Source organism: Leptonychotes weddellii, chromosome 10 (genome assembly GCF_054177405.1).
Source record: "Leptonychotes weddellii isolate Sample4059 chromosome 10, ASM5417740v2, whole genome shotgun sequence".
In the NCBI taxonomy this organism is placed as follows: Eukaryota; Metazoa; Chordata; class Mammalia; order Carnivora; family Phocidae; genus Leptonychotes; species Leptonychotes weddellii.
This window is the reverse complement of record NC_138378.1, coordinates 29,877,307-29,903,681: the sequence shown is the minus strand read 5'-3', so window position 1 is coordinate 29,903,681 and position 26,375 is coordinate 29,877,307. Positions and strand designations below refer to the sequence as shown.

The 26,375-nt window shown below is 38.2% G+C and overlaps 1 protein-coding gene across 1 annotated transcript in view; it reads left to right on the top strand.

The window, feature by feature from the left end:
* Positions 1-23,449, top strand: part of TMX4 (thioredoxin related transmembrane protein 4) — a 35,499-nt gene extending 12,050 nt beyond the window's left edge. Inside the window, exons 3-6 of the mRNA XM_081833213.1 lie at positions 7,503-7,548; positions 9,145-9,273; positions 12,596-12,641; positions 21,591-23,449. Of these exons, the coding sequence (XP_081689339.1) occupies positions 7,503-7,548; positions 9,145-9,273; positions 12,596-12,641; positions 21,591-21,758 (389 nt within the window). The 3' untranslated portion in view covers positions 21,759-23,449. The remainder of the gene's footprint in view (positions 1-7,502; positions 7,549-9,144; positions 9,274-12,595; positions 12,642-21,590) is intronic.
* Positions 23,450-26,375: the final 2,926 nt, after the last annotated feature.

Genomic DNA, 26,375 nt, shown 5'->3' with positions numbered 1-26,375 from the left:
TGGGGTGATATTTTGGGGATTTAAGATCCATGATGATCTTACCTGAATCAAATATTTCATAGTGGTTTCCAGAATGGTGAATTTCTAATTCTGCTGTTCCATCTACATTTATTAGCTGTTAATGATATAATTTTTCAAAAGAAAGAGGAAAATAAAGGAAACTTTTAAATTCAGAAAAGATACAATTTGTATTTGTAGTTTTAAAATAACTGTGTACTGTATAGGGATGACTGGGTGGCTCAGCTGGTTAAGTGTCTGCCTTCAGCTCAGGTCATGATCCCAGGGTCCTGGGATTGAGTCCTGTATCAGGCTCCTTGCTCAGCGGGGAGCCTGCTTTTCCCTCTGCCTGCCACTCTCCCTGCTTGTGCATGCTCTCTCTCTCTCTGACAAATAAATAAATAAAATCTTTTAAAAAAATAACTGTGTATTATATATAAAATGAGAAGAAAAGTTGGGCTTTTATGATTCAAATTTCAAACTTGACTGTTTTGAAACTTTGTTAATTTTTTCCTGTCTACATTCAATTTCTATCTACTGTATCCTTTTACAAGAGAAAAAAGAAGACATGGAGGTGTACCTATTACTTTTCTGTAATAACTGTGAGTGCAAAAACACAAAGTAATGCATTACCAATTACTTGGACAACAAAATGGATGGTGTCTGTTAAGATGGATGTGTTGACAAACCCTTGGAGAGAGATTTCTGTTAAAGCCATTAGTTCTCAAGCTTCTGCCTTTCTAATCATTTGAATCAAAGCCACTTCTGCCCATCTGCTATTTAGAGAAGGACAATTATACTTATTAGTTTGTGATTCGGGCTGTTAGAATGAGTTATTCTGTTTGGACATCAAGTCATGGCAATTATATTTTTGCTGTAAACTTGTTTTTGTCTTCTAGTAGTTCGAGTCCAACAAAATCAGGTGTAAGCCTTGCTAATTAGTGAGCACCAAGCACATTTTATGATGAGTTTCTTAGAAATGCAGCTGGCCTATTCACATTTTAGTCATTTGGTATACCTGCCGTGAATTCACAGCACGATTTGAATGAAAAGAATTAAACAATTAGCTTTGTGATGGATTCACAGATCTAGAGGCTAACTGAATACAGTCTTTCCGTCTAAAATGTAGATTTACAGCTATTTTTTCCATTGTTAATGGATTGAGTGCTTTTTTTGATAATGTAGAGAGAAATTTATTATAATGAAATATTTTAAAAACAAATTTATCATTGACTCATACTAATTATGCAAATGTAAACTATATATATTTGAACTTTTATCAAAAAAGAAGGATTGGGGCACCTGGGTGGCTCAGATGGTTAAGCGTCTGCCTTCGGCTCAGGTCATGATCCCAGGGTCCTGGGATCGAGCCCCGCATCGGGCTCCCCGCTCCGCGGGAAACCTTCTTCTCCCACTCCCACTCTCCCTGCTTGTGTTCCCTCTCTTGCTGTGTCTCTCTGTCAAATAAATAAAATCTTTAAAGGAAAAAAAGTCTTTGGTCCAGTATTTTTTAGGAATAGTGAAGAAACAAAGTCCAAAAAAGGAAAAATGATTGTTTTATGTATTAGAATAATTTTTAAAGTATAAGTTCTAGAAGTCTTTTAAATAATAAAAATTTAAAAACTGTAATTCATAAGTAAAAATTATGAGACAAAATTCCACACACACAACTGAGTGGCCTAAAGAATATTTCACTTCAGATTATACTATTTTATTTTATACTTTATTTCAAATTATAAATCTAATGCTGTCAATTAATTTTTTAAAAGGGTTTAAGAATAATGTACTTATTCAACAAACGTTTGTGTTTCTACCATGTACCAGGTCTTGTTCTAGATAGCAGTGATAGAGATAAATGATACAAGCGAGTAAGGAAGATGAAGACCTGGCTCCCCATTGAGCTTATATTTTAGTGAAGGAGAGAAATAGTAACAAGAGTAAAATGGAAAACACTGTCTGGTGGCCGTAAGGACTATGAAGAAGAAGAAAGCAGGATAAAAATGTAGAACATGGTGGGAGCCACTATTTTCAATAGGATGTCCAGGGAAGGACTGTTCGACTAGATGCCTTGACAGATTGAGGGAGTGAATTCCAAGAAGCTGTAGGGAGGAACAGTCCAGGCAGAGCAAGCAGCATGTGCAGGCAGGGGTGTACTCAGCTGATTTGAGGAACCATGTGACAGCCAGTGGGGTACTCAAGAGAAACAGAGCTGGAGAGGCCGCTAGGAACCACACCATGGGGGTCTGATTGGCCATGACAAGGAATTTGGATTTTAGTATATTAGGAAGGAACCTACTGGAAGGTTTTGAGCAAGGGAGTGACATGATATGGCTTATATTCTAAAAGGATAGCTTTGACTGCGTCATGAAAGCTTTTCTGTAGGAGGTTGGAAGTACAAGCAAGAAAAGAGGTTAATGCAGTAGTCCCGCATGGAGGCTATGGTGGCTCGGACTGGTAGCAGCAGTGCTGAGGGACTGGATTTGAGATATTGCATTTGGCTGGAATATCCAAAAGGATTTCCTGATAGATTTGCTGTAGCATTTGATGGAAAGAAAGAAGGTGGAGAAGACTGAAGGAAGAGCACATCTGGAACAAAGTTAGGGTTCAAGATGTTCAGTAGAAAACCAAGTAGAGCCGAGCTGGAGATGTACATTTGAGGATCATACCTGTAGATGGTATTTGAAAGGAGGGGAGGAATTGAGATCACCCAGGGAGGGTGTGCCAGAGACGTGCTTTGAGGATCAAAAACCGGAGCACTCTAACATTTCGAGGGAAAAATATAGTTCCAACCGAGGAAAGAGAGAAGCAGGTGAGGTAGGAAGGAGGTGGAGAGCTAGGGGGTCCTGGAAGCCAAATGAAGAATATGGTACTAACTCACTGGCAAGCCTCCAGGGTGGCTTGTCCCTATTCTTGAAAGCTCTTTAGGTATTTACTTCACTTTTACAAAATCTAACAGCCTGAATGAGCAGTGGGAAATAATTGAAATAATACTACTTTTCCTCAAATGGAGTACTTTACTGGATACTTCTGTGTACAGATTTATATTTGGTTACAGATCTCCATTTGTCTATTCTTTCATTAGGGCTCCCTTGCCAGGAGTGCTAATAAGGCATCATTTCATTTCTTTTCCCTGCAAGTAAAATTTAAAAAGAAGTGAAAGCAAGAGTTTTTGAAGTGTTTCTGCATAATCTTTAGTTATGCCTATAACTCTTCCATTGGTACATCTCACAAGAGATTTTCTTAGGAATTTTGAACAGAAAATAAATTTTCAGAATTATAAAGATTAGGGATTATACATTGTATTTTACAGCTGAGATGTAGAAGTCAAGGAAAGGAAAGGCCTTAGATTATATTACATGGCATTGCCTGCTTAATACTGCATAGACCAGGTGATGTATCAGTTGCATGTTCTTTGGGAAATTAAATGCAATGAGCATGCACTTGAACCTTCTGTTCCATGCAGATGAGCTTAGTTGTCAAGGACAGGAAAATAGCAGCTGCTCATAGAGTACCCATGGGTGATGGCTAGTTCACTAGACTAGAGGTAAACCAGACTCCTACCACAGCCAAGAATAAGCATTGTGTTTAAACCACTAATCAGTTGCAAAAGCCAACTTAGTTTACTGTGCTTCAGTTAGTGTTCATATTTTAATTTTATAATTGTAAAAATTAGTCTTTTGTATTATACTGACAACTTTATTTCAGTCTCAAAGGTAAGGTTAGTTCTACTTTTTTTTTTTTCATTGCTTTCCTTCTGCTATTCTTTTGGTGATAATAACTAACATTTAGTTAAGCATTTACTTCAGCCTATAGTTGTGTTAGGCACTTACATATATTTTAGCTTCATTCAACCCTAGGAAGAACTGTTTATCTCTGTATTACTCAGAAAACTGAGGCTCAGAGAGGTTAAGTAACATGCCCAAAGTAACACAGCTGATAATGGTAGAACCAAAGCTTACAGCTATCCCCATTTTTTAAGTATTGAACTTAAATCATTTCTATTGTGTTTTTGCATATCAAAATATAGTTCCCTGGTATAATTTTTCTTTCTCTAATCTTTTAATTCTTTTCTTTCTTTTGATATACATGTTTAAGATAAGCTTAATAGTAAGAAATTAAATTTTGTCCTGCATTTTGGATTAATGCCCTTTTTATGTTGCAGTCTTCATTTTAAAGTAAAGTTCCCCATAAAGTAAAAAAGACATGCAGAAATGTTGGGAGACCTTGTGGTCAAACCTTATCTCTTTCAGTTAAAGTTTAAGAGTGCACTTGTTTCTTCTACACTTTCTGAGGTTTCTTGCAGTGAATCATGATGCCAACCTTTGTAATGAGTTGCTGCCCTGCTGTTGTAATCCTTTGTTAAGATCATGCTTTCCTTGTTTTTAGACCTTAAAGCCCACAACCTCAGATGATGCTTATCTGTTCCAAGTTGGTCATGTTTTAACTTTTCAGGTAATGAGAGGCTCCCTTGATATTTGATAGCATCAGTATTAAAGGTTAGAAGACATTTTTGGGGCAATGACATGAAACCCAAACCTTTCTGACATTTGTTAGCCTCTCAGAAATGACATTTATTTGAGGTAAGTTTCCTATGGTGTCAGATCTTCAAGGACTTAGTAGTGTGTCATGATCTAAGGGCTACTTTGGTTGTTCTTGATTTTGTTGTTAATTGTCCTGAAGACATCTTCAGTGACAAGGTATTATTCCAGACATCAAACTGAACTCATATCTGTGTTAGATGCTGTGATCTTATTATTAGTATCCTGCATGGGTTGTCATTTGAAGAAATATTGACAAACATAAATGACAGCAGTTTTGAGGTGTTAGAATTTATTATTAATCTTTATTTTAAATGAACTTTAATTGGTGGTCTTGTACATTGGTACAATAGTTATGGAAAAAAGCACAGCAATTCATATCAAGAGCCATAAAGTTCTCATACCCTTTATTCTAACAGTTTTGGGGATGAGCGTCCTTTTAGTCTGAACCAGAAAGGTAAAGAAAACTCTCAGAGACTCATCTTTCACTGTGTTGTTTTTCTTATTTCTTCTGTATTCACTTTTTTCATGGGCACATTTATTTGTAAAGACACATTATCCAAAATAATGTATGATTTCCAAAGCACTTAACACTAAATTAGTTTATTGCATCCTACTTTATTCTAACTTTGAATCAGAGATTTAAATATAGAACATATTTGCTAGCATGTATTTAGTACTTATTCTATGTTAAATACTGTATTCTATGTGCTTTATAAATATAAAATCACTTAATACTGAAAAATACTGAGATAGATATTATGATGCCCATTTATGAGAAAACTGATGGTTTAAATTTACTGTCCCAGATTAAAACCTACTAAGATGCAGAAGTGGGGTTTGACTTCAGGCAAGCTGGCCTGTGAATCTGGAAATATTGTTATATATACTGTGTAAGTTCATATGTTTTATGAAATATTTTTTATATTTATTTACTTTTTAATCTTTTGCCATGGTCAGTGATGACCAAGAACATATGAAGGATTTTTAATTTTTTAAAAAATATTTTATGTATTTATTTATTTGAGAGCTTGACTGGGGAGAGGGGCAGAGGGAGAGGGAGAAAATCCAGCAGACTCCACACTGAGTGCATAGCCAGATGTGGGGCTCAATCTCACAACCCTGAGATCACAACCTAAGCCAAAACCAAGAGTCGGATGCTTAACTGACTGTGCCACCCAGGCGCCCCTGTGCATTCTATTTTAAAAGACCATGTAAATAAAGCATAATTCCCTAACACTGTGACTGTCCTTATATAAGATTTGGGGTAGTCATAAAAATCTGTAACTAGGAAAGAAGTGAGATACGAAACTTTGTAATAAGCAAAACATATAATAATTTTCAAGCCTTTAGGATTGCCAGTCCTTTTTCCCTTGGCAATTTAGATTTGGAACTCTACTAAAATATGTCTTTGTTCCTTGGTAGAGTGGAGTTCCAAGCCTGTTAGAGGTGAGAATGTCCTGTAGACAGAGATGCTTATTCCAATCCTCAGCTGACTTCTCAGGTCACTTTTGTTTCTGTTCCTGCCAGTACAACCTTTAAAAAAATGTACAATCATAAATGTATGAAGTTTATGTTTCTTTTTGTAACATTGACTTTTACTGCCTTCAGAATACTGTGTTTGCTTTTAAGTGCCATACGGGTGTTTTAGAGTTACTTGCTTGTATATGAGTCTTCTTTGGGAAGACTCATCATCATCAGTCAATAAATTATTTTGCTGAGTATGGATTTAGTTTATAAAATGAGTAGAAGCAAATATCCCTTGTTATTAAAAATACACCTTCAGTATTTCAAACTGCAAGTCATCACAGAGATGTAAAATTTGAGCCACTTTATTAAACTAGGGATTTGATTTTGTCCAGATTGTTCTTCAGTGGGAAAGGCAGAAATGATGAGAAATGTGAAAATGATATCTGTGCCATGTTATCATGCAGGCCAGGAGGATGCTTTAGCTTTCCTTCTCTTTGCCAGAACTGGCCTTACTCACTCTTCGTGCCCACATAAATATTATTTAGTTAATAATAAAGAGCAGGGATCTGTTCTTTACTCCTAGCGTCATGCAGGTTTTTGTTGCATGCCGTTTTCCTTGATGTCATCCATCTCCGTTTTTGGTCATGATTATTTGATTAAATTCTCTCCCTCTGCCGCTAGATTGTAACTTCTGTGAAAACAAAGACTGTGTTTTTGCTTATCTATGTGTCTTGAGCCATTATCACAGTCCCTGGAACAAAGAAGTTGCTTAGTAAATATTTGATGAGTGACTAAGGGTTTTATTTATCTTTATCTTCACATGTACCTAGCATAGCACTTGATATGTGGTTATTGTTCAGTAAATGTTTGCTGAGACAAATTGAAAAAAATCTGTTTAAAGTACATAGACTTCCTTGACAGAAATTACAAATTTTATAAATGTGAAAAGATTATACATGATCTTATTATTTCATATTCTTTATTCTTTTTAAGCCTATAACATATAATGATATCTATAATTTACTTAGTCCGTAGTATGTGCTAAGCACTTAATACACCAATCTAATCTCACTTCAGAACAATTCAGTCAGGCTTTAATATACCCATTTTACAGAAAGGTTAAGTAATTTATTTAAGGTCACAAAGCTAGTAACTGGAGAATTTAGTATTTAAGCCAGATTGCATGACTCTACAACCTGTCCTTTCAGCCACCATACTATTCCAAGCAATGCACAAGCCAGAAAACTTTAGTGTAATACATCGAAGATAAGCAAATTGTATGTCACTGACCAGAAAGTGGTAGGTAAATAAAAATGGATAAAAATATGATTTCTTTAAGTAAAAAGAAAAAAGGTAAATGTGATTAAATAATTGGAACAATTTTAATAATGTGGCTGTGAAAACAAGCTCAAGGCTGCTCGTTCTTACAATGTTAAGTCAGGTGCTTGGGGTAGTTTGAATTTGACTTGTAACTTTTTTTGTTTATGCCTCTTATAGGTTTGAGTGGCCGCTTCTTTGTCACTACTCTCCCAGCATTTTTTCAGTAAGTTTAAATAATTTTCTGATTAGAAACTTAGAAACATTAGAAAAGATTCAAAAGCAGTACATGTATATCAGGAATTCTAAGTTGTTTTCCATAAGCTCATTCAGCTTAACATTTGAAGAAAGACTGGTGTGCATTGAATGATAGCTGGTAGAAGAGAGGGGTGCCCAGACTACAGCAAGGGAAGGGCACCTAATGTCAGACAGTGAGTAGGAGGGGGCGGGTGGTGTCAAAGAAGATTTCTCCAATAATATGAAAGGTAGGAATTGGGTTAAGCAGACAGGGTGGAGAAGGCCTTTCCAGATACAGGAGATATCATGGAAAGCCTGGGAGAAAATGAGATACCTTCTGAGGACTGTAACTGGTTCTGACCCAAAGGATGCAGTTGGATCATCTTGGGTGATAAGGCTAGAGAGGCTCAGGTAGTGATAGGGGAAGGGAAAGGGGAAGATACTTAGGAGGTGGGATCACTGGGACATGGTGACTAGTTAGCAATAAGGAAGGAAGAGCCTGTGATGACTACCAATGGACCATGTAGAACTCATAAAAGCTATTGAGGAGCCATTAGAATAAGATGAAGTTTGGAACATAGAGGCCAGAATGGAGAAGACAGTGTGAAGTGCCTGTTAATTCCAAATGGAGAAGTTTACGTAATAGTTTGATTTCAGGATCTAAAGCTCAGAAGAAAGATCTAGACTGGAGACATGTATTGGAGATTCCTCAGCATCGAGGTAGACAAACATTGCAATGTATCTAGGGAGAACATACACAATGGGACGAGAAGTAGGTCAAGGATAGAACCTGGGGTTGACCAACATTAGGACATTTGCAAGGGAGGACAGGGAGTGAGGAACTGAACAGGGGTGGTCAGAGTAGTAAAAAGAAGCCAAGGAAGCTCATGTCAAAAAAGCCAATGGAAAGGAGGAAGGAAGGGACGGTCAGTAGTGGACAGTGCCGATGACAGACAGGGAAAAATGACAGAAAAGTGCTCTATGCATATGGCATTGAAGAGTCTTTGGAAACCCCCAATAGGAGCAATTTCTATGGAGTTGTGGAAGCAGAACCACCAGTCACATGAATGCTGAATGAGTAATACATGGGGAGAAAATGGCCAGTGCAGACTCTTCCCTCAAGAAGGGGACTGTGGCAAGAAAGAGAAAGACTGAGGGGCCTGTGAGAATACAGGTGTTTTGTTAATTTTTGGGGGGGGGGGGTTGAATGACATAAGTTTGGAAAGCTGGATACAAGTTTTTAAAGCTTGATAACAATTACTGTTTTGCCATCATAAGAGAAAAATTGAAATAATTGGTAGCAAAAATGATAAAAATAACTTGGTAGATTAGACACTGCCAAGAACTTTGCTTATGGTCTCAAATTGTGCAGTGATAAAATAGAATGTGTAATGCTTGCTGTTTTGGAATTCTTAATCTCTAATAGATTAATATTTATGCCTAACTATAATTTTTTCTTCATTTGAGTCAAGTTAAAATTCAAAGTGGAGTTCACATGTAAAACTAGTATTTATTTTGATTTTTATTATCTGTAACACTTGTTATTTTAATAGATTTATTTTCTGTTTGTTTTTCTAATTTATAGTGCAAAGGATGGGATATTCCGCCGTTACCGTGGCCCAGGAGTCTATGAAGACCTGCAGAATTATATCTTAGAGAAAAAATGGCAATCAGTGGAGCCTCTGACTGGCTGGAAATCCCCAGCTTCTCTGACGTAACTTGTTATTTTTCTTATAACAAGGTGTTATTTATAAAGCAGGAGGTATTAAGTTAAACAGTCCATAGACCCTGCAAGTCTACATTTTTCTTCATATTCAGTTCTGATTACCCTGACTACACATGACCATACTTGGCCAATGTTGTGTTTCTAGTTTTATGACCCACATGTTTCAATCAGTTGTTAGCATACTGGGAATTAAGTATCGCAAATTCATGTGGGTTACAAAAGCCTTCCCTCTGACTGTTGCACTGAGCCATATCAACTATTTTCTCTTTACAAAATATGATATTGAATATCATTTACTGTTCTTTCTTCTGTTTAAATTATTGATAAAATAGAAGAGTTAACGCTTTCTTGAATTATAGTTTATGAAGGAATTGCTATTGTATCTATGTGGAAAATAAAACCTACGGTGTCTTTAGCTGCCTAGTGGAACACAGATGGGGGTAACTTTTGTCCATAATGTCAAACTGTATAATTCTTGGTGAAGTAAATTAAGGCCAAACCATATTAACTTTTTCCACAGTTGTTTTAATTTTGAATGAATTGTCATAATTGTAGTTAAATTTATGTTAGTGTATATAAGAATAAGGAATATCCCTGTTGAAATAGAATCAAATTATGCAATATTTCAGGAATAAATCATCCAGTAGCATTTATATACTATCCAGGAAATACAGAGCTTACTCTAAAAGCAGTTCACTGGGGTGCCTGGGTGGCTCAGTCGGTTAAACTTCTGCCTTCAGCTCAGGTCATGATCCCAGAGTCCTGGGATCGAACCCCGCATTGGGCTCCCTGCTCAGCAGGGAGTCGGCTTCTCCCTCTGCCCCTCACCCCGCTTGTGCTCTGTCTCTCTCTCAAATAAATAAAATCTTAAAAAAGTAAAAGCCCCTCACCTCTGGCGTTTCATTCTACAAATATTTGAGCACTGATTTTATGCCAGATGCTGTTCTAGGTGCTAGATATTAAACAGTGAGCAAGACAGAGCTGCTCTCTTTAGGTAACTTAAAGTAAGACAGATTAAGGAAAAAAAAAAAACTAGGGATATAAAGAATCTTAATCTGGATAGCTGCCTTTAAAAACAAACAAATCTTTACTAAGACAAGACTAACTGGGGGGGCATGGGCCTCCATCGGATGAGAGGTGGAGCAGCAGAGAGAGCTGAAGGATTGAATGACCTAGCTGGGTAAAGAGCATGGAGAGAGTATTCCCAACAATGGGTATAGCACGGCTATAGCCCACCATCTGGAAAGAGCTCATGTTACTGAGGAGCAGAAAGATGGCCAAGGTTGAGCACAGAGAAAGGGAGGGGGAGCGGTATACACTAAGAAAGAGAGGCAGGGAGGAGCCAGACCATACAGGTCTGCAGCCTCAGTTTGGAACTTGGATGTCAGTGCATACAATTAGAAGATGGCTCTTAGGGCGCCTGGGTGGCTCAGTTGGTTAAGCGACTGCCTTCGGCTCAGGTCATGATCCCAGAGTCCTGGGATTGAGTCCTGCATCGGGCTCCCCGCTCAGCGGAGAGCCTGCTTCTCCCTCTCCCTCTGCCTGCCTCTCTGCCTGCTTTTGCTCTCTATCTATCTCTCTATCAAATAAATAAATAAAATCTTAAAAAAAAAAAAAGACGATGGCTCTTAGGAGGAGAGGTTGGAGAGGGCACAAATGGATGAGGTGAGACGGTTGCAGTGTCCAGCCTAAGGGTGGCAGTAGTGTGCCCAACAGAGTGGCAGAAGTGGGCATTGAGAGAATTTGAAATATGCTTTGAAGGTCGACTTGGCTAACGTGCAAGAGAGGGAAGACTCACAGAAAATCTCCTGGGTTTCTGTTTTAAGTACTTGGTGGGCCTTGGTGTCAGTTACTGATTTGAACAAGGGAAAAGCAAGGGCTTGAGAGTTTGAGAGGCAGAGTTCCTTCTAGAGATGTCAGGATGGATATATGGAGATGGGTCTCCATGGAGAATTCAGGAACACAAATACAAAGCACGTAGATGGTATTTAAACCTTAGAAGGGAAGGAATCACCTAGAGAGAGGGAAAAAGAGGAAAGTGTTTGGGACTGAGACAAGAGACACCCCAAAATTTAGAAGATGGGTAGGAAGGACTCAACAAAAGGAAACTGAAAATGGGTACCAGTGAGGCAGGAGGACCATCAGGGGTATGCAATTTCCTAGAAGCTAAGCAAAGGGTGCTCAAGAAAGGGAAGTAGTCACTTGTGTCCCATGTTACCAAGGGGTGAAGGAAGATTGAGTCTGAGACATGGATGTTGGATGAAGCAATGCAAGGTCATCATGACCTTATCACAAATAGTGATAGTACAGTAGTGAGGACAGAGGCCAGATTTGAATGGTTAAAGGTACGGTGAGGAAGAAGAAATAGTAAGCATAGACTACTCTTTGGAGAAGTTTGTGGAGCTGGAGAGCCCTGTGAAGTCCAAGAATGCACTTTTTAAAAGATAAGAGAGGGTAGAACATGTTTTCATGCAGAAGAAAACGATCCCGCAGAAAGGGAGAAATTGCTAATGCAGGAAGAGGGATGGCAGAAAGAACCAAGTCATTAACAAGACCAAAGGGATGGGATCCGTGGCACAAGTGGAGGAATTAGGCTATGGTAGGTCAGATCTACTTTCTCTGTCGTAACAGGAGGAGGTGGATCAGGTGTACGGCAGACTCAGATTTGGTGGTGGGAAGATAAGAGAGATCACATAATGACTTCTGATTTTGCAGTGACGTACAAGGAGTATTTGTTAGCTGAGCGTGCATGGGAAGGGGAGGGTGTGGAAAGTCTGAAGAGAGGGAAAAGACATGAGCTATCATCTTGGGTAGAGCCTAAAACAGTGCAGTATTGAGTGCTTCCTGAGGTTTGTGACTGGGAAGGGAGAGCAATCAGCTGGTCATGTGGTTTTCCCTGGAGACATGCAGCTACCCAGAGTAGGGGTTTTTGCCAGGTATGTACGATGGAGGGAGAAAGGCCCAGGGGTTTGAATGTGTTTATAACAGAAGAATTGAAATGAAGGCTATGGAATCTAAGCTTTATGTGAATGGAAGTGAATCCAGGAGAGAGGACAACATATTGCAAAAAGTGGAGGGGCAGATCCCTGTGACCTGAGGTTTTTTGTTTTGTTTTGTTTTGTTTTTAAAGTAGGCTTCATGCCCAGCATGGAGCCCAACACAGAGCTTGAGCTCACAGCTATGAGATTGAGACCTGAGCTGGAGATCAAGAGCCAGATGCTTAACCAATTGAGCCACCCAGGCGCCCCTTGGTTTTTCATAGTATACATCACCAGTGGTTCTCCTCTTCAATTATTCATTTTTCTTTTAGGATGTCTGGAATGGCTGGTCTTTTTAGCATCTCTGGCAAGATATGGGTGAGTAATCTTATACTTTTTGTGATTATCTTTACAGAGAGGTTTTTAAAGAGTAAAAATGTAGCTTCTAAACAATAGGAAAGTAAACACTTACAAATACTTTTATAATGTCACTTTTCTTCTTAAGCCACACAACTGCTCTCATATGGGGTCCCCAGTAGAATTGTGTCCCTGTGTAGAAGGGCATAAATTGAACAAAGACCTGTAACTACTGTGTCAGTCATATTTTCTTAGACCAGTGATGGATCCCTTTATTAAAGTTGAAAGGGCTAATGTGGTTTTACTTCATCTTATTTTCCCATTGTCAGAATCTCCCTATAGGTCAAAGATTATCTAAGCATGAAAGTGATACTGTGTGTCAGGGATCCGCAAACTATAGCGTGGGGGCTGGCCACCTGTTTTTATAAGTAAAGTTTTATTGGAACACAACCATGTTCATTCATTACCTATTATCTAAAAGTGCTTTCATGCTACAGTGGTAGAGTTGAGTAGCTGTGACTGAGACCATGTGGCCCACAAGCCTAAGATATTTACTCTCTGGCCCTTTAAGAAAGTTTGAGCGCCCCTACTATAAGCAATTTTATCGTTTCACTAAGTCATTTCAGTGAGTTAGAACTGTTACTTAGGTTAAAATGTTGAACAATTATATAATCTTGAATGTGTTACATAATCTTTTACTTCCCTTTATGTGTAGGGTGGGCTAAATTCTGCCAAATTTAACAAACTTGCTGTGGAATTAAATATATATCCTTAAAGTATTTCAAAAAATCTTTAGAAGTGAGTCCTTACGTTTTTCTTTTCAAGGCTATGATTCTAAGTCATGATGTCATATTTGGAACTTAATATTCAAGGAGTTCATGAAGAATCTTCTTCCGTTTCTCATGCACATTGATATATGTTTAGGGAAATTTAAGAACAATCTTTTGTGTCCCAGTTTTTCAGTTATATTTTATTTTCTGCCTTGTGAGATGGAATACTAACTTCAGAATTTCTTAACAACAGGAACTAAGTTTGTCACTTGGATTCAGTACTTCTTAAAGTTTGTTAACTGTTTTTTTGGCACTTGTGTATGATATTAAACAATAACTGGGATTTTCCCTCTCTCCAGATCGTATGAGTTTTATATTTCTTAACACTGATGAGAAGTTTATTCAGGGTTTGAGAATTATGAATTGCCAATTGGGAATTGAGAGTAAGGATTTTGCCTTTTGCAGTATGTTGACACTAAGGGTTGACAGAGTCATATATTCTGATAGCCATCAGAGAACCTTGTAGCCTTATAATGTCTAATTCAACAGGATAGTCATAATAGATGGATGTCAGGAATTGTAAGAGCAAGATCTTGGCATAGAACCTACAATAAGTGCAAATCAAGAGATGAATTTGTTTAGTGGTTTAAGAAGAGCTTAGATGGAAGTTGGTCATGACTTTCACGCACTGTTAAAAAGGTGTATTTTCAAATATAGTATCTGGGGAGAAAAATAATTGCTTTGACCTCATATAACTTGGCATTTTGTGCTTCAATAAACAAGACTTTAGATAAGGAGTTACAGTTTTTCATTTTATCATGCAAATAATTACAATGTGTGGCATTGTCATGTCAAGGCCAGGAGTGGGTGTTTTATCTTTATACGCACAGTGCTCCAGCCATGGGCAGCATGAACAGATCTGTGTGTATGCATCAGACTACAAAGAAAGGGCAACTTGGAGAAGAGAATGTGATCCATTTCTGAATAACCAATGAAGATGTTCTTCCTTTTTTTTTTAAGATTTTATTTATTTATTTGAGAGAGAGTGAGAGAGAGAGAGCATGAATGGGGGGAGAGACAGAGGGAGAAGGGAGAAGCAGACTTCCCACTGAGCAGGGACAAGACTCAGGCTTTGATCCCAGGACCCTGGGATCATGACCTGAGCCAAAGGCAGATGCTTAACCAACTGAGCCACCCAGATACCCCAATGAAAATGTTCTTCTTAGTGACTGAAAAGTAGAGTATATATGATATATATATATATATGTATACTTAGAATGTCTTTCCAGATATCTAAACAGGGAACAAAAGAAGATAGTTTTATAGGATAAATTGTTAAATTTGACACACAATTACATTTTACATTCTGTAGAGTCACTTTTATCTAATATTAATACCATATTTTTTTTTCTTTTTGGTCACTTTTGCCTGGAATGTTTTTCCACTTTCAGCCTTTTTCTTGTTGTTATGTTTTAAATGAGTCTTGTAAAAATCATATAGCAACAAGTAATTCTTTTAAATGGTAAATTTAGTCCATTTATATTTATTGGTATCACTAATGTATTTGCCCTTACTCTGTGTGTGTGTGTGTGTGTGTGTGTGTGTGTGTGTGTAGCAGGGGGTAATATGACTAAAAACATAAGTGGGAGGTTTGTAGATTATTTTGATCTCTCCATGTGTGTGTATTCATTACTTTAAAAATCTGTGAGAGAAATCTGGTATCACCCTCTGTATCAGCATCTAGCTTCCCCAAGCCTCTTGACAACTTTTGTAGTTTCTTCTTTTCTTAGAAACAAGTTTTCAGTCTTCCATGAAATCTCTGGGAAGGGCTCTCACAACCTGTTTCTATAATCTAGCCCTTGTCCTCTTACAGAGGACATAATTTCCAGCCTGGTGAGACCCAATCCTTGGCTATCTGTCAGGTTTCCACTTCAACTTTGAGGTGCAGTCTTGCCTGGTTGCACCTAAAGAACCATTTAATGAGCAAGTCCTCCTAGCTGACTGCCCAGCTCACTCAGCGTATTTAGCCAGCCCTTCTCCCTTGTCCAGGATCCTTTCCTCAATGTTGAATGTATAATTGTGGGGAACATAATCTGTTTATAACTCATGTCTAAACAATATAAAACTATAGTGCAACCATATTAACAGTGAACAAAAGGAACATAGTATGTGGTGAGAGAGAGAGAGAGAGAGAGAGGGAAAGAACATGGCTAGAACTAAGTGAGTGTAAGAGGTCTCCAAGAAAGATCAAACAAGGGAAGAAGGAAAGACACAGAGTGGCTAATGCCAGTGATGTGAGGTTATTGACATCCATCCACAATCTCTTTTATCCTACTGTGATGTCGTGGATACATAGACAGATAGAAGTCAGTGTTTCTTCATCAACAGTCTCCCCTGGATGAGTGGCTGGTTAGGTATAATACTTCTATAGGAAAAATTGCATGTTATTAAGTGGGGGAAAGATAACAGAACAGTGTGTGTAATGTTATGTTCGTGTGGAGTTTTTATGTGTATACCGGAAAATGCCTGGAAGGAGATTAATCAGATGTCAGCAATAGCTATCTCTGATACTGAAATTATGGCTGATTTTTTAAAAAATCTCTTATCTTTCTCTGTATTATTTTTTTTTCTGTAATGAAAAAGATAAAGTAAAAACAAGAACAGTATAAGATGAGCCTACTGAACTAGTCCTTAAAGTCCTTGAGTTTCTGCTTTAGGAATGAAGCCAGCTTGCTGGATCTGGCATTCTGGAAATAAGAGCTTGTCCTCAGGATGTCAGAATTGCTTGGTGAGGAGACACCCACACAGCTGAGCTCCCATGAACTCAGGGGTTTTGTTGTGTTCTGCATTTGGCTTTCTTAACTCTACACCAACCTCCCATATGTTCTTGCTTGACTAAACCCTTGAGGTGAAGAAGTTCCTTGAATAGTGTTATAAGCCAGATCCTGTGAGCTTCCTGCTGTCACCTGGAATCCAAGAGATCCTTAGTAGGTAATTTGTACCACAGTATGGGGGAAGGGTGGATAATCTCAAATGTTCTATCCATCATTAAAATTCAGATTTCAATTCAGTCATGATGGTATCCACCGATGTATTTTAATTTTTATATAAACTCATGGAAGTCATTGCCACTCTAGCTATAACACCCATCCTCATATATAGTCTTGACATTTGCCTACCCCTTAAGAGTCACGGGTGCCTGGAAGATGTACAACTCAAGGAGTTCCTCAAAGAGTGGATAGACAGCTTCTAGCTATGGAATTGGTACTGATTTTATATTTATAGTAGCAATATAAAATGTCTTTGAAATTCAGCTTAAAAGAAGTTATGCAACTTAATGAGAAATGTTAATAATCTAAAGAATTGTACAAGGTGAGGCTCATGCCATGGAAGCAATGCACGGGAGATTGAACTTGGGAAGCACCGTCACTGAGTCAGGTGCCACAGTCAGGGTTCGGGATCCTGGGGCTGACATGTTGTTGTGGCCCATGTATGGAGAGACTTTCCAGCCTTCCTGTCTTCTGATCTCTTTTCACAGTTGATGACAGTGGTGTAGGGAGGTATTACCTTTCTCTCTTCTAGAGAGACAACTCATTGTTCTCTACCCTGTGTGTGTATCTCTGAGCCCGTGAGTTTCCCTTGCCATAAACTGTTGTCACTAGAACACTTTGAGTGCTTAGCCTAGAACCTGGCACCTAGTCAGTACTCGCCAACTGTTTCTTGTTAGTTGTATTCATTAATCATTGTTGTCATCATTATTTTACTTTTTACCTCTCACTAGTCAATAAGGAATGCTTTCTTTTTTTATTCATTTATTTTTTTAATCCAGGCTGATAGCAGGATTAAAGTAAGGTTCTATGGCAGTTGTACAATGAGTATTTTTGCTAACTAGGTTTAGCATCTGAATGCATTTCAGTGTTATTTTATTTCATTTGGTGAATTTGTACTGCTCACTGAGCTAATATAGTATGTAACTTCCCTCACCTCAGTGCCACCGTCGTTATGCAAGGATGCAGGCAATAAGGTAGGCTGCATCCTTGGGAGGACAATCTGTATGATGGAGAAGATTTAAGGCTTTATAAATACCTCACAATGAGAATTTAAGGCCATGAGTGTTTAGACTGGAGAATAACAAGAGAGTGTTTTTTTCAAAGTGGGAATACTTTTTTAAAAATTTTAATTCCAGTGAATAACAGTGTTATATTAGTTTAAGTGTACAATATAGTGACCCAACAATTCTATACATTACTGAGTACTCATTATGACAAGTGTTCTCTTAATCCCCCTCACCTATTTCACCCATCCCCTAACCCAACTCTGCTCTGTTAACCATTATTCTCTACAGTTAAGAGTCTATTTTTTGGTTTGTCTCTTTTTTTCTGTTTGTTTTGTTTCTTGAATTCTTCATGAGTGAAATCATATGATATTTGTCTTTGATTAACTTATTTCACCTAGCACTATACACTCTAGATCCATTCACCTTATTGCAAATAGCAAGATTTCATTTTGTATGGCTGAGTAATATTCCATTGTGCATATATGCCACATCTTCTTTATCCATTCATCTGTCGATGAGCACTTAGGTTTCTTCCATAATTTGGCTATTGTCAATAATGCTGCAATAAACATAGGGTGTATATATCTTTTCCAATTAGTGTTTTCATATTCTTTGGGTAAATACCCCATAATGAAATTACTGGATCACATGGTAATTCCATTTTTAACTTTTTGAAGACCCTCCATAGTGTTTTTCACACTGACGGCACCAGTTTGCATTCCCACCAACAGTGCATGAGGGTTCCTTTTTCTCCACATCTACACCAGCACTTAATAAGAATATATTTTAAAACTCCCCAAATGTCACCGTGTTTTAGATAGTAGTATGTCTCTTCTTACTGTTTTGAGGTTTTTTTTCCTTGTAAAATGATCTAGAACCATATGACAGTGAGATGGTGTACACCCACAAAATACCTCTCTTAATGCCTACAAGACCTGCAAGGTTGTGTTTTGTTGCAAGTGTTGAAAGGGTAAAACATCGAAGGTGAACTGAACCCTTGGCCATTACTAGAGAAAGTCTTTCTGAGCTGCTCCCACACAGGGAAGATGTTTTGAGGATTCTGATCTGTGCTTGAAAGGGATATTGGGTTTGTCCCAAAACTCCTCAGAGTATATCCTGTGACATTGGTGGGATCTAAATCCAAAGGGTTCTCTGTCATTCAGGGCCTACCCAGCTCTGACTGAGACTATGCAGCACTGGGCTCACTAAGTGGGTGCCCTTGGGCAGCATTGAATCTGACCTGCAGTAGGTCAGTCCCCAGAGGGAGTACTTTTTCTCTCTGGAGAGAAAAGGCTCTACCTTATCCATGGACGCTTTGGCCTTGCTCCATTCCTTAAATCCATCTGACCATTGGGTAGAATGTTCTTCTCATTTATTCTACTGTAGTGGTGTCTTCATTTAGTCTCTCACTCAAATCTGTATGTAGCCAAAAACTAGCTCTAACTCCATTATCTATTACAATAGTACTGTAGAAGTTGTCAGCCCCATTAGGTGATATTTTTGTGCATTTTTAGGAAACAGAGTAAGATGCTTCCTTATAATGAGCACATATAATATTGAACAAGGATCAGTATTTTCCACAAGTGAGAACTGTCACTTTGCCTGACAGTTAAAGAAACAGAAACACAGGAATCTAAAACTGAGTTAAATCAGTATGAATCAGTTATTACTTGAAAGCATACATACAGCAAGACTTCAAGTACCTAATGCCACAAACCCCAACACTCTTAAGGTGTTCTAAAACCATTGTGAACTCAGACAAAGTAAACAGATAAAGATTTATGTCTGCAGTTGTGAAAACACAACTTGGTTAATAAGGCTTTAGTATTAATCAACTAAAAGACCACAAGATGGCAGGGTTTCTCTAAGAGGCTCAAATAAATCCTTTAAAGAGTAAGTTGAAAAAAAAATAAATGCATATGTATTAGGGTTTCCAAAAAAAAAACTGTACTCTTCATCATGTATGAACAATAAATGCTTTATTATCAAATTAGTATTGATAATAATAACAGCTAACATTTATTAGAAAATAAATAAATAAATAGTAAGTTGATAGAGAAAATTGAAGCGGAGCTTGCTACAATAAGAGGATATTTTGAATGCACTAAGAAGTGTGTGACCCAGAATGCAATGATTCAAAGTCATATAACTTATTGAATTCCAGAAAATAACTTAGAAAATTTCTTAAGGGTTACTTTAATCATTTATTTTGCAGAAAGGGTGTAAGACACTATGCAGAAGGACTTATAACTGGACATTATTCATTCCAGCCATACGGATGGATATTATTTATAAAACAAGTTCCAGAATACACACCTCTCTGGGTTGACACAAAACCAGACTGGCTTTCCATATCTTCTAATTCTTTGGCACATTTCAGAGTTTAATTCTGATGGTGGCACTGAGTCATCAAGTAAAGTATAAACTATGAATACAAAGAATTTTCTAAAGTGGAGAACAATATGATATATTTTAGAACTTAATTGAGCAGAGTTTGAATGAAGCAACCTGTTGATATCCCAAATACCTCTTTGCCTCCTGGGCTGCAGAACGTTAGATTACTCTTAATAAATAATTGCCCTGGCTAAAGATAAAATGATGACCAATGCCATAACAGAGGATGGATGATAGTTTTACAAATCACAAGTTGTTTGCATTTCCTATGAATAATTGAAGGATATGCTAGTATCTTTTTTAAATTCAATAAATATTTATTGAACACTTTGCATATATAAGTATGTAAAATATTTGCTGAGTCTTTGGATCTATCTCTTCTACTGAATATGAAATTGGAGAGAGGAGATCTCAGATTATTCTAGACTATTAACAAGCTTTTTTGTTTGTTGGTTTATCATTCAGAATTAAGCCAGAATAAAAGATAGTATTTAATTGAATTGACATTTATAAGCTGAGAAACCAATGGGAGATACTTGAGTAATTTGGATTTTGAGAAATATTAAATTAAAATAGAAACTAGGAGTCATTTTCATCCACCTCATCAGTTCTAGGCAAGTCATTCAGTTGTTATCTCTGCTTGCTGGTGGCACTTAGCTTGGAACGATTTCATCATGTGCCCAGTAAATGCTTGGATTATAGTGAATGACTGGTTTTGGAGCTGTAAGGGCCTAACACAGATGATCACTAAGTCATCATGGTGAAGCATGGCTGCTGCAGGTCCACATTTAAGTGGGCCTTGACTCCAAACTGGTAGGTTCATACCTGCATGACTTAGCATGTAAACAATTTTTAGCAAAAATGGTTATCTCTTCACTCATTTTTTAAATGTTTGATATCAAAGCTAGTCCCAGGGAACAGTAAGCAGGGATGAGGGCTCTACTCAAAGACTGATGGAATCTCATTTAGTCATAATGAATTAACTAGAAAACTTTCTTCTGTCTAATATTATATTTTCAGTATTATGGTGATTTAGGCAAGTTATTGAGGATGAGTAGAGTAGAGTAATGGTCTGATTAGGAAAAGGAAATATGGGGACATCTTATTTTAATTAATTAATTACTTCATTCATTCAAAGAGAGACGGAGTGGGGGTGAAGGGGGGCAGAGAGAGAGGGAGAGAGAATCATAAGCAGGCTCCACGCCCAGCACAGAGCCTGGAACAGGGCTCCATCTCACAATCCTAAGATTGTGACCTAAGCCAAAATCAAGAGTCAGACGCTTAACCGAGTCACCCAGGCACCCCAGTATGGGACATTTTTAATGATTGATGTTCTATAAGTAGTAATTTAGTTCCACTTAAAAATTGACAAAGGCCCAAGAAGTTTAATTTTTTATGGATGCCACATGATGAGTAAAAATTGAGGTATGTGAAATTATAGGGGAGAATGACCCAAAAGAGTCTGTCATGATGAAAGAAGGGGCTAGAAAAACAGTTCTGCCAGAGTTCTACCAGATCATGAACAAAGAAATATAACTCTTACTAGATATGACCTTGATTATTACTCTCTGATTTTCAGTGTTGTAAAATTTGACTTGTCCTTGAAGAATCACATAAATGCAGATTGGGTGAACTTTGTGGGAACTCATACATGTAGAAACAGTTTGCAGACTTGAGTTCTAGCAAGAGAGGGAGATTCAAACATGTTTGGTAATAAGTAAATATTTTATTTTTTTCTTCTGATTACAGCATCTTCACAACTATTTCACAGTGACCCTTGGAATTCCTGCTTGGTGTTCTTATGTCTTTTTCGTCATGGCCACCTTGATTTTTGGCCTTTTCATGGGTCTGGTAAGAGATAATGCCATTTTCCCCCCTTTCTTTAAAGCCACATGGGTTTTATGCAAAACTAGATAGCAGCCAAGAAAGAAAGGATGCATAAACAAGTATCATTTTGTGTATAATCTAAGCAGTTACTTTTTTGATACTACTTTCAGTGGTAATTTGAGATCTAATGGAAAGTTCATTAAATTATTATCTCCTAATCCTAACCTTAAATATTCTGAAGATGTGTGCTACCTAGAATATAGGTAGTAATGAAAGAAGAATTGGAGACCTTACATGAATTCATAGTCACTTTCTAAGACAACCAAGTCAGCTGTGATTTCACACATCGCCTACTTGATTGGACACTGTGGTGATAAGGCCAAACCTGTGAATTTGTTCCTTGAACAAAGTGAACAAGATTTTTTCTTGTTCACATCCTCCAACTGAACCTCTAATTCTGACCTGCTACTTATACATACATTCTGGTTATCCTAAGGTGGATTTTGTGAGATAGTGTAGATAAAAAAACACAGTCATTATTGTGGGAAAAAAAATAAGATGCAAAGCACATTACTATGTCTTCTTTAGGTATGAAAATTAGTATCTAGTAGGTATCTGTGTGTTTTCTCCCTAGATGTTTTAGGTAAGAATTGAAATAATAAATTTATTTACTTCACTACATAAGCACCTATAAGTGTTTTGGCAATGTTTTACTCTTTTACATAATTTTTAGATCTTTCTTTTTATACTCACACTTGATCAATTTGATTAAGCTTTAAACTCTAATTAAGAAGTTCTTAAAAGCCATTGTGTTATATATTAATCACAAAGCTTCTAAACACTGTATGGTAGGGATAATTGATGATTACTAAAAATTTATATAAAAAGGACAGACATTCAGGTTAGATTATCTTAAAGTCTATCCTTATATTGTACAATGCATTTCAGCTCTTTAGTAAGTCCTTTTTAAAAATAAGCTTAAAATGTTAGCAACTGCTTTTATATATATTAATAAATAACTTGCTATGACAAAGCCATACTCCAAGAAGCCAAGGAGGCTTGATTTTATTTTGCTGCAGACATGCTTAATTCATGCTATGGCTTATATTTGAGATCTGACCACTGGTGTTAATTCCACAGATGGGGCTGGAACTCAGATATGTCATTCATTAGGTCGCATTAATCTTATTGCTAATCAACATGGCTCTGATGGTCTGGCCTAAAAGATTTGACTTTGGATATAAATTTGACTGGATATAAATATGCTTCTCCCATCTACTATCTAGTGCTAGATCTTTCTAGCGGTGTATTTTAGAGCCACACGAGTGTGAGGCTTTTGTAGGGGGAACACCATGAGATCCTGGGTGGTTCTCAAGTGGTGTTATGGAGAATGTAGGTTGAGTGTGAGCCTATTGAAAGACCACTGAAAACTCTACTCAGCATAAAGAGTTTCTGAATTTTATCTTTGATGTTAATGTTAAGTTCAAAAAATCAGGCCAGGCCTGCCTATGCCCTAAGTTCATTTGGAAACTTAGATTCAAATAATCGGTCCAGGAAGATTATTAAGGTTTGGACTGAAGGAAGAAGAGAGTTGATTCTAGACTGTTCAAGTGATTCAATGATATAGAATATTATTCCTTTATAGGAAAAAGAGTTGATTCTAGACTGTTCAAGTGATTCAATGATATAGAATATTATTCCTTTATAAGAAGTTGGGAGGAGAACTTTATTTAACAAAAGAATACTACATTTTCTGGTAATAAATTTCCATAAATACCAAACATGTATCTCTGATTCCTTTTCTACAACCATAATATGTATTAAAAAAAAAGTACACAACAGCTAGAATTTTTGCCTTCAAGGAGGTCTGCAGCTGTGCATTCCATGTTCTGTGGCACCTTTGCCTTTAACTGAGGGCTGAAAGCAGAGCCCAGGCCTGCAGTCCTGTGAAGCTCGGTCCTGGTGTCCCTGGAAGTTCTTCCCTCTATTAATCTTTCTAGATTCATACATATATAAGATTCAACTTTTACAGTGGCCAGGAGGAACACAATATTTTCCATAGAAGTGATTTCCTGGTCAAATTACTGTTCCCCATAAGCCTAACGATTATGTTTCCTACTTTTTCCTAATTTTAAAAGATGGTAAGTCAAAACAAGGCTGCTAGTTTAGATTTTTGTTTGTTTTCTTGATTGAGCCTTGTGATGACCGCATTACATTAGTAAACATTATTTTTCACCTGTAAACAAAGGGCTCAACCTCTAATTCTATATACTATTTTCCCCCAGCGCGGGAGTTTTTCAGTTCTGAGTGATCTATACACTTGGTATTTGCCCGAGGATCCTGCTGGTCTTCTGGGGGAGGGCCCTGTTGCACTGATACTCAGGCATCTTTACCTTTGTGGAGTTGCACCACTCCTGGCCCGGCTCATTGGAAGCTGCTTCGCATTGCTCCGTGTGACTTTTGTTCCCTGAAGCCTTTTCGCACCATTTTAAGGGATGAAACAAAAGTAAAAAATGGCAGCAGAGCCCTGATCTCCAGCCCCAGAGCTGAATGATCATGGCCCCTTCTCTCCAGCGCACCCTCAGGGAAAGGTAGTCAATCCCTTTTGTGTGCGCTGAACCCCGCAGACTCCTGCGGTGCACACCCGCACCAGTCCTCCCAGCTGCAGAGGAGTGTCTCCTGGAGGCCCCGCCACTCTCTGGGCCCCTGCTCTGGAGCGTTTGCCTGATGGTGCGCACCCACACCGCTCCTCCTAGGGGAAGGAACCAGATCTCGCAGCGGTTGTTGCTTGCTGGGCCCCTGCTTGGTGAGCGCTTGCCCTGATCATGCTGCAGTTTGTGATGTATGGCAACACCTAGCTGAGAGGCCATTCCCGGGCTCACTAATTGTAGCTGCCTTCCCACGCCGATGCCTGGGAACTCTGCTACACTCAGGCAACCCCGTTCTTTCGGGCAACCCCGTTCTTTCGGTCACCCCGGGGATCCTGAGACCACACTTCCCACCTAGGATTCTGCCCTGCTTCGCCACCTGCGCACCTTTCAGGGAGGAACATCCCTTAGAGGAGCAGACTTCTAAAAGTTCTGATTTTGTGCTTCGCTGCTATATTACTTTCTGGTAGCCGGCTTATGGAGGTTGCCTCCCCTTGTGATTTATCTTCCAATATATCCCCTCAGATTCACTTCTCTGCACCTCTTACCTTGCAAAAAAGTGGTCACTTCTCTACTTATAGAGTTGCATCAATTCCTTTCTTAGATCTCAGGTTGAATTCACAGGTGTTCAAAATGAGTTGATAGATAATCTAGCTGAATTCAAGGGACCAGATGAAACACAGGTCCCCTACTCTTCTGCCATCTTCCCTAGGGACTATCACATGAAAATGAAATTTTTCAACCTCAGTCTTTTCAGATGGAAATGTTTTCCTCTTTACTGTTCAAATCAATTTAGTGGATTGGAGCTTGTTCCTCTCCAACCCACAGAGCTTCATGCATCCCATTGCCCTACCACATGGGTCTCCCCTGCCTGGCATTCAGGGCTTTCTCTGGATCCAGGAGTCCCCATGGTCCAGTTTGGTGTAGCTTAGAGGAGCCAGGCAGCTGGTGCTACCCATCCACTCAGGACTATGCCCAGGACCTTAAATGCTGCTTCAAGTGGCCATTCTTGATCCTTCCCAAACCTATAACTGGTTGTCGTATTTGTTATCTTGTAAATATCTGTCAAAGTGCTTTATTCATTTTTCTTATGGAATTCATGCTCCATATTGCTTTAAAATTAAACTGCCATTTTTTCCCCCTTTTTTGGAACTCCTCCCTGCAGAGGTTAACATGATACCTTGAACCTAATGAACCAAATTTTGAGTAAAGTAATAAATGAATATACAGATTGGTAATAATTCTGAACACAAAGTAGGGTACTCGTTTGATGTTTATGAAATTGAATCAAAAGTACTGTGACTTCTTTAGGTTCTTTAAAATTTTAGAGCACCTTTAAAACACTAATGTATGAAGTAGTATTACTATTTTAAAGCCTGGGCAACTATTCAAAGTAAAGGCAAAGTCCAGGAGTTAGCTGGGTACAAGAAGTGGATTGCCCTTCTAAGCGGGCAACTTCTCCCTGGGTGGACGTTTGCATTGTGGGGTGCTGTAGGGGAACGTGTAAGAATGACTGCAGCTTATTCCCGGTGAGGGAACTGTGCCCTTCATGACACAACCTGTAGCTTCATGGTCCATGCCAGTCCGGGCATGGAACAGGGACTGGGACGAACCTGCCCCTAAGGAGCTTGTAGTTTATGAAGGGAGAGGGATGTTTATAGGGTAAATAGAAAGTGGTTCATGCTGCAGTAAGGTCGGAGATGAAGCCAAGGCAATTACCGTCTAAAATAGGGTTTAGTTCATATCATTAATGACTTTTCTCACAATTTATTTCTGTAGAAATTTCTTATGGTACTCTTAAGAATTCTAGACCTTGACATCGTCTTTTACTGTCAGTGGTTACCCATTGGTGAGAGGCAGCCATATGCAGACTAATTTTGTTTGGCCAGAGGAGTGTTTTTAAAAAGGCCATTTTAGATACCAGCCCTTTATCTGTAGTGTCATTTGCAAATATCTTCTCCCATTCTGTGGGTTGCCTCTTTGTTTTGTTGACTGTTTCCTTTGCTGTGCAGAAGCTTTTTATCTTGATGAAGTCCCAAAAGTTCATTTTTGCTTTTGT